At 34.3% G+C, this 9,682-nt stretch overlaps 2 protein-coding genes across 2 annotated transcripts; one reads left to right on the top strand and one right to left on the bottom strand.

The window, feature by feature from the left end:
• Positions 1–185: 185 nt before the first annotated feature.
• Smp_190940 (hypothetical protein) lies at positions 186–434 on the bottom strand (the record flags this gene model as incomplete). Its single annotated transcript, XM_018792326.1, has 1 exon — positions 186–434. One exon carries the CDS (start codon positions 432–434, stop codon positions 186–188), a length of 249 nt encoding a protein of 82 aa, XP_018644593.1.
• Positions 435–1,678: 1,244 nt separating this feature from the next.
• Positions 1,679–1,795, top strand: Smp_144460.1 (ubiquitin fusion degradaton protein, putative; the record flags this gene model as incomplete). The annotated part of the gene is given in 2 exon segments (XM_018792325.1): positions 1,679–1,729; positions 1,733–1,795. Coding segments are annotated over 2 exon segments (114 nt in total).
• Positions 1,796–9,682: the final 7,887 nt, after the last annotated feature.

The following is a 9,682-nucleotide window of genomic DNA, read 5'->3' as shown; positions in this document are numbered from 1 at the left end:
GGACTCCTCATTGGTGCGCGAGATCGTGGATATGCACTGCCGAGGAGTCCCACAATAGAATGAAACGACTGTCCAGTGCTTCCAGGATTTCCTTAGTGGTCTAGCTTCAATTGACTCATGATCTCAACTATAAAATAGATCAATCAAAATAGATAAAATTAATATTTTGCTGAACTAATGAACATTTAGTCAAATAATAACTTACAAAGGATTTTGACATGAGCTTTACTGAAATTTTGTCCATTGACATGAAATTTGTTGTTTTGTTTCAATGTTCCAAGTAAAGTTTCATCAGATAGTTGTGTTGCTTTAATTGAATCATAAACTATATCGGTTACAGCAAACATAGTTTCTTGATCTGATGGAATATATTTAACAACACTGCAATGCGGTCTTTCATATTGTGGCATTTTTTCGGTTGTAACTTGTTCCATAATCTAATTTATTAAAAGTGAATGAACAAAGAAAATGTAATTATATATATGTATATAAATCATTTCAAAGAAATTAAGCTTTTATTGTGTGATCTTATGCAGAAGTTTTGTTATTGTCTACAGTTATTATTATTATTATTATTATTGTTTTAACACAAATATTGGTACAAAAAAGCACCAGATAAATATGCGCCTCACAAATCTCATTTGATTTGTGTGAGGGCTGTGATACTGCCAAGGTGCCCAGACTGAAGCAGGTGGTTTTCTTAGGGGGCCACACCCGGAGCCTTTGGCCTAAAGGTCTGATCCATAAAGCAGTGGAGCGTCGTGACGAGATGCAGTCCCATGGTAGTCGGTGACCAACGATTGATTCATATGCCATTTGTTCCCTTAGGATAATGGAGCCCATGTGCACCATTGGTTTGGAATCAGGGTTTTCCAACTCCCCTAAGTGGACTCGCCGTGTCTACCAACCCGGTTTAAAGCGCCGGGCATTCGCTTTTCGTCCTCTCAATTTCGTAAACAACACCCCTGCCACGAGAAGGCAGTGAGTAAGACTTCCCTGACAGAGGCTATATATTCGCTGGCCATGTCTACAGTTATAATTATAACCATATTTTAATAGATACTACTGTAGGAATTACCTCTTTTTAGTAATATTTTTGTTACTAATTGTTTGTCTATCATTTTATCAAGTTTTCTGGTTGCGGACTAAGGTTTATATAACTCATTGCTAACTTCTCTCATTGTGAAACAACTCGAGGATGTGTTTTTGAATTATACAGGAAGAAATAATTAATAGTGCTTCTTGTAAATTGCTTGCAGTCATTCGAAGTCGGACAATGAAACATGATATCTAGTCACTTGGAATATAAACCATGTTGCAAAGTAACAACCAACAGAGTTTAATCAACATCAAGGATTAGGCAATACAATATTAATTGCTGTTCCGTAATCAATCAGTATGAAATTTTTTTCACTGTATATGCGGCAATGAAAGCAAAATTAAAGTGTTTTGTTGTTCATTAATAAAAAGGAATTTAATTTGCAACTAATGACTTAAGTGTGGAAACGATAATGCTTTATTGGTGAGAAATATAGTTATACGATATCTGTACAATTGTTTATTCGCTGAGACAATATATGAAAGTAAACATATATGGATCTAAATTCATTTAGTATTGTTTGTTTGAATCACCCCATCGATGTGTTAGGACTGCGATTGATCAGTCTCTAATTGACACATGTGCATACTGTGCATATTGTCTCGATATAGCCTTAATTCACAAGCATTGTAAGCAAAGATGGATAGTGGCTCCAGTGGGACTCGTCAGCTGGATGTACCTGCATCTCAGAGTTGATGTTCACTCCTAAATAGAACGAAACGCGCGTCCTGGATTCCACTCCTAGCCACTATCCATCTTTGCTTACATATATGGATTTATTAAGAAAATACCATAATTTATCTATGTTAGAGAATCCCATGTGGACAACGAATAAAAATTGAAAAAGCCGTAGAGCTAACTCCATCCAAAATGTTTCCACATAGATAAATCGTATTTCAACTACGGGAGTAGAGAGTTTTCGACAGTGATTTTTCTGGTTTAAAATGATTCTTGTATAAACTGTGCACTACTAATCATTTAACTATTTTTTTAGGATTTGATTTTTGTATAGATAGGTTTAAGGTGATAAAATATCATCGTTATAAATTCGGTAGGTACCTACGTTGATCATTAGAATACTTAACAATTTCTCACTCAATAATCAATAATTATCTGTTGAAATAATATCCAATTGTAGGATAATGTACTTAACTGTAACTGATGGTTCAATGATATTGGTTTATAATATGGATAAGTGATTATAATATCCAACATCAAAGTCAAGCTAATTTTTCAGATGACCAGTAAAAAATAATGTCAAAATTTTCTTGCCGATTTACAACAAGTATTGGTATAAATTTAGACTTGTTAAGATTATTAATTTTTCCGGTTAGCGTTCTTTAGCGAGTTGGTTTTCTACGGGATGGGGTCGCTAACCCTATGCCCAACCCTCCTCATTTATCCGGGCTTGGGACCGGTAGTAGCCCCCGGAGGAGCTACAGGCGGATGCAGCTGGACGATTTAGACTTCGCAGATGATCTGGCTCTTCTGTCACATACGCAACAACAAGTGCAAGAGAAAACGACCAGTGTAGCAGCAGCCTCACCAGCAGTAGGTCTCAATATAAACAAAGGGAAAAGCAACACTCTCCGGTACAATACAACATGCACCAATCAAATTACACTTGACAGAGAAGCTTTGGAGAATGTAGAAACCTTTACATATCTGGTCAACATCATTGATGAACATAGTGGATCTGATGCAGATGTGAAGGCGCGGATCGGTAAAGCGGGAGCAGCATATTTACAACTGAAGAACATCTGAAACTCAAAACAACTATCTATCAACCAACACTAAGATCAGAATTTTCAATACAAATGTCAAGACAGTTCTACTGTATAGGGCAGAGACATGGAGAACTATGAAAGCCATCATCCAAAAGATACAGGTGTTTATTAACAGTTGTTTACGCAAAATACTTCGGATCCGTTGACCGCACACTGTCATCAACATTCTACTGTTGGAGAGAACAAACCAGATTCCATCCAGTGGAGGAAGAAATCAGGAAGAAGTGCGGGAAAAGGATAAGACAAACATTGAAGAAAGCACTCACATGCGTCACAAGACAAGCCCTCAAATGGAATCCTGAAGGTCAAAGGAGAAGAGGAAGACCAAAGAACACATTACTCCGAGAAATGGAGACAGACATGAGAAGAATGAACAAAAGTTGGATAGAACTAGAAAGGAAGGCGCAGCCGAGATAGAGTAGATTAGAGAATGGTGATCGGTGACCTATGCTCCAATTGGGGTAACATGCGTAAGTAAGTAAATAAGATTAATAATTAACAAATTATATTAAAAAAGAATTATCAATTTTTTTCTTCTATCCCTGTAACTTACAAATTTACAACTTCTCTTTGCAAAATGTTCATATCTTTGATTTTCTGGAACTGCATTAAATTTTTCCACCGATAACGGATTCATTTCATTGTCTGACATTTCTATTAGTATCCCGAAGTGAGTGTATACTAGAAAATTTGAGAAAATGAGATGCTTTATTAACCATAATACAGTTCCCTTTTTTTAGAAAAAAGAAACAATTCATTAAAAAGTGTGATTATCTCTCATACTCTCTCTATCATTTAACGAGTGACTAATTACATAACATTTGTTTTTTGAGTAAAACTATAGAAACTATTCCTACTTAACTGAATTGTGTCAATAAATACCAAATTGACACCGTTGGATGCCGGCTCAGTGGTCTACAGGTTAAGCGCTCGCTCGCGAAACTGATAGGTCCTGGGTTCAAATCTGGCGAGGCGGGATCGTGGGTGCGCACTACTGAGGAGTCCCACAATAGGACGAGTTGGCCGTCCAGTGCATGCAGGTTTTCCATGGTTGTTTAGCTTCAATCGATTCATGATCTCAACTATTAAATTTACTATAATATCCACAAAACTATTTGATATTAAAATATTTATTCTCAATACTTTAACCTTTGGTTAGGTGATAATACAGAGACTAGTCCGATTAAAAGATAGTTTTAGATTTGGATTTAATTCAGATTTAAAACACCAATCAAAACAAAAATGCACTGAACAACTTCGATTTAGTTTGTGACATACTGTTGTTGCCTATTCATGCAGCTAAATCTAGAATCTTCAGGTTATGGAATGAGCACTTCACGTTTAAATGGTTGGTTCAAAAACTAGTTGCCTATATTTTCAATTTCAACCAATAGTAACGTACTGAAATTATTAATGTCAAGTAGATCCTCATACTTTGGTTCCTTACATAGGTCTACTGTCCTCGAAGTGATACTGTTAAGAAAACAACACCTAGATGTAATGTTCGGCTCTTTTAGTCGTGATATTGTTTAATTTGCCTCGATATTGCCTTAAGTCACAAGCATTATAAGTAAAGATTCAAACAAACAATACAAAATGAATTGAAACTTCACCCCATTGAGAAAAAACTAGTGGCTGTCGTGACTCAGTGGTTAAGTGGATGATGTGATGGCGTTTAAAGCGAACGGTACTGGGTTCCGGAGTGAGTATCAACTCTGAGATGCAGGTACATCCAGCTGACGAGTCCAAAATAGGACGAAACGCGCGTCTTGGATTCCACTGTTAGCCACCATCCATCTCTGCTAATTATTGATGTGAATTTGTGACCTAATTGTGCTTCATCGATAAGTTGGATTAAACTCTGGGATTATAATTTATGTAATCATAAACAAAATATTATTAGATATTTCCAAGTTTCAAAGAAATGTCGACTATATTTTGCAAAATAATATAACTTACGCGGAGCTTTTTTCCCCACGATTTTGTCACAAGTTTGTGGTCCTTCGAAAATGACACATGATTTTTTTCTGAAGGCTTCGTCGTGATAAAACATTTGTGAGCTTGTTTTTGGTGAAACTGCTGAAGATTCTGTAGATATAAGCGTATATGTAAAGTAAATACATGACCGATAAGTTTTTGTTTGTCCTTTACAAATAAAAAATAACTGAGGAACTACTTATCCCAAGCCAACATTCGTGAAAAAGCATGAATATTGGTAGGATTATAAATACAACAATTCCTTACAATGATTAGTAGGGGTTGGAAAAAATATATATCCAAACTACTCTTGTGTTTCTAAGTAGCTCTTTCCATTATATTTAAGTTCATTATTGAATCATTTAACACACTGACCACAACACTGAAGTCATTAAATTGATTTCAGTCATAATTGTGAAATTTGGTCCCTAAATTCAATGACAAGTATAAGCATGATTACCAAACTCTCATTTAAACGCTCTATTTATGTCAAACGGGCTACTGGAAAAAATGATAGTATGTAGGCTGAATATATCTGTAAAAACTATAATGATGGACCAAAAACATAGCGATACACGAATATTGTTAATTGTAAGATGTATTCATAAGTTTGACTTCCAAATGGAACCAGATAATAAGTTGGAGTCAGATACAAATTAATTAGAATTATGTATCGTAATAATCGACAACTCAGTATATTTCCCTGTAAAACCTGAGAATATGATTTAAACACGAGGTTTATTATGTAAATGGTTGGAGTTGTCTGTATACTAATGTTAGTTATGATTGAATATCTTTTTTTAAACCGATATATATACGGTGGTATATGCTGCCTATGCGTATATATAATGCATAATAATATGTATAATAATACTATAATGTCACACATGATTGTGAAATTAATGATGAGTGACGAACCGGAGCATTAAAAAAGTTCAAGGTCTTCGGTCTCGCGCGCCAACAACTAACATCTAGAACACTGAGCTGAAGGTCCTGGGTTCGAACCCCGAGTGCGGCATCATAGGATACGCACCTTTGAGAAGTTCCATATCGGAATGAATAGGCCATTCAGTGCTTCCAGCTTTTCAGTAATGGTCTAACTTAGGTCAGTTCATGATTTCTCTGATATTCAACAATCTCCACAACTCCATACGAGAAAATAATATCATCTTAAAATTTACAATCATATTATATCGATTACTAAGTCCCATTCATAAGTAATATCACATAATCATCATTTTGAATTTAGAACAAATAGTTACTTGAAGTTAATTGTGTGCTTTTTGATTCAGTGCTAACGAACAATATACCATTCATTTGATGTTCAAGTATGTAATAGAATAAGACTGTAAGATAAAACTTCATTGTTAGTTTCTTATAAAGCTGTTTTCTTTTTCAATAAATATGGGTATCGTTTAATCACCTATTTTGAAGATAAGAAAGAATAAATGAAAAAAAGAAGAGAAATGGTTTAATTTATTTAAACAAATACATGTTTAGTTAAATACATCAAAATTTAATGTAATGTCAGAAGTCATAGCAACCCAATTTAATTGGCTGTCTGTTTAAACATCTGGGCTACCTGTTCCTGTCATCTAGATATTTCAACAAGTTATCTAATTTCGTTTGTTTCAATACGTCATTATGGCTATTAATTGCACAATCTATTCAGGTGCGTTTCTGAAAAGTGTAAAACCTTTCGCTGTAAAGGTTACAGAAGGTCTAATCAAAGATATTATGGTTGCTGGCAATATGCAGCGAGGAGAATGTACATTATTCAGATATCGATTGACTGGGCTGCTAATTTCTAGCTGGCGATTGCTCAATATTTATCATCAGGAAGGACGAAGAAGTAAGAAACGGAAACTTGTTGAAGTACTTTGTGCTGAGAATTCTATATTGTACCAAAAATATTGAATAAAGCTAATAATAATAATAACTTATTATCATTAAATATTTATTTTATATTTAACAAAATGATAAATAGACTACTATTTTAGTATTATACCATCCATTTTATTTGTCATATATTGCTCCCCTAGAATTATGAGATCGCTATTATGATATTGATTATGAATAGGACTGTAGTGAACAAGAACACGGGTAGGGACAATTACAGATTATCTCACTAAATTCTGATAACCATACAGTGAACAGTTAATTTACAAAATAACAATCAATTATCTCAATTTTGACTGTTCCTTCTGTAAATATCAGTCCATCTTTTCTGATTTCATTGTTCATGAATTTTTATACCAATTGCATTCCGTTTAGGTTCTTTCCTTATCAATCTTATAGTGAAATACATTCTATGCCTGATCATCACCATATACTACTTATGTGGATATAAGTAACCCACACCATAGGATTAGTTATTCATGGCTTATTCATATTATTCAATACAGTTCATTTTTATATAGTTGAAATCATGAGTCAATTGAAGCTAGACAACCATGGATAACCTGGAAGCACTGCTTGACGACCGTTTCGTCCTATTGTGGGACTCCTCAGCAGTGCGCATCCACGATCTCGCCTCGTGAGATTCGAACCCAGGACCTACCAGTCTCGCGCCAGAGCACTTAACCGACAGACCACTGAGCCGGTATCCAACGGTGTTAATGTGTAACTTCAACCAATCCAAACAATTCATTTTTTTTATTACATGAATCTTTTTATTTCCTAAATATATTAATGTGTTTCTTCTTTGTAGTATTAATTTTAATAAAGATAATTTCAAAATAAAGAAAGAAATGATCATTGTATATGACAATCACATAGCTCATAAATAAATACAAATATGATGGTTGTGTATGATTGAAAATTAATTCATTATAAAAAAATTTATTTAGATAAACAAATTTTTTCGTGTGATTTAATCGATATTTCTAAATGTTAAAAAAATCTATTGATGAATATCATAATTTTATATAGTTGAGATCATGAGTCAATTGAAGCTAGACTATAATGGAAAACCTGGAAGCACTGCTTGACGGCCAACTCGTCCTATTGTGGGACTGATTGGTCCTGGGTTCGAATCTCAAAAGGTGGAATCATAGATGCGCATTGCTGAGGAGTCCCACAATAGGACGAAACGGTCGTCCAGTGCTTCTAAGTTTTCTATGGTTGTCTAGCTTCAATCGACTTATGATTTCAACTATATATAATGTAATTAAATTAATAAAGATTATAATGATTTTAATTAGTTATGATATTCACAGTAATTTTTCAATTTTCAACTATAAAAAATCCAACAATATTTTGAAAATTCTACATTAATTTTGTTTTACAGTGTCTTACAATTTCGATAGTGTAATAAGAAGACGAAGATTATCAGAACTATGTGATATATTATCGTAATACATTTCGAACAATGTGATCATACATATACTTGTTAAGAATATATATAAGGTCAACTAGACTGGAAATGGGGGGTAAGAGTAGAAAAGGATAATAATAGTAATAATAATCATAATGTGAAAACAATTTGAAACCTAATCACTCTGGATAATAAGCTAATACTACCAGAGTAGGTTTAAGGTGAGAACAAACTGTTTTCGAATACATAAAGGGGTTTGAATTTTCCTATTGCTAAAGGCTTCAATAAACCTTGGTATACGCTCTTTTACACTTTTATACAACACCACAAAAGCATAGTTAAGATCAATCTTATCGCCAGTTTCGATTATATGTTTGGCGATAGAGGATGATGGATGTTTATCCTCTACTCTTATTGGGTCATTTGATTTTATTTGTTTCTGCAATCATTTTGGTACATTCACTTAGTATTGTTTGTTTGAATCTTCCCATTGATATTTAGGACTACAACTGGTCAGTCTCTTATCGGCATATGTGCATACTATGCGTACTGCCTAGATAAAGCCTTAATTCACGAGCACTGTAGGTAAAGATGGATAGTGGCTAGCAGTGGAATCCAGGACGCTCGTTTCGTCCTATTTGGGGCTAGCCAGCTGGACGTACCCCATGCACAAGCAAGTGGCTATCAGGACTCAGTAGCTGAGTGAATAACGCGATGGCGTTTGAAGCGAAGGGTACTGGGTTCGAGTAGAGGAGTGAACAACTCTGAGATGCAGGTACATCCAGCTGACGAGTCCTAAATAGGACGAAAGCGCGCGTCAAACCTGGATTTCTGTTGATAGGCGACTATCCCATCCTATTGTCCTACATTTTGGTATATGTTCACACACCCTAATTTTCAGATCACGATTGTCCCTCCCTGTGTATGTGTGACCACACAAACATTTAAATTGATAAACGCAGTGGGATGTGACACAATCGTTTTCATGTCTTTTAGGTTTTGGATGAAGCATAGACCTCGTTCTCTCTTTGATTTGTTATACTATCCAATATTAATAATAATAAAGTTATAATTTTATATTTCAGACAAGCAATGTTAATTAAATTGGAATTCTTCGTATTTTCAAGCTATCTCTTACAAAAATGGGTATTCTTAGTAGAAAATTTATTCTTTATATTGTAACGAGTACCTAGATAGTTGGTTTCTATGATGATCTAAGATCAACTTCTAAAAAAGGTATTTAAAAATAGGTCAAATAATTTTTGTTCATTAAGGTATTTTTGTTTATCATTATTAGAATACAAGCTATTAGCTTGTCTAGTAGGGTAAGTAAACATTAGTGATATCGACACAAAGAAAAATAATTAAGCATTATTTTTCGAAATAAAGCAACATTATAACCAGACATATATTCACTCTTTTGGCAAGAGAATGAAAGTTACGAACGTTTGAATACTTCAATATCTTATAGAGTTGAGATCATGAGTCAATTTAAGCTAGACC

Source organism: Schistosoma mansoni, assembly GCF_000237925.1.
Source record: "Schistosoma mansoni, WGS project CABG00000000 data, supercontig 0373, strain Puerto Rico, whole genome shotgun sequence".
In the NCBI taxonomy this organism is placed as follows: domain Eukaryota; kingdom Metazoa; phylum Platyhelminthes; class Trematoda; order Strigeidida; family Schistosomatidae; genus Schistosoma; species Schistosoma mansoni.
Note: the sequence above shows the minus strand (reverse complement) of the source record. Positions and strands in the feature narration are given on the sequence as shown.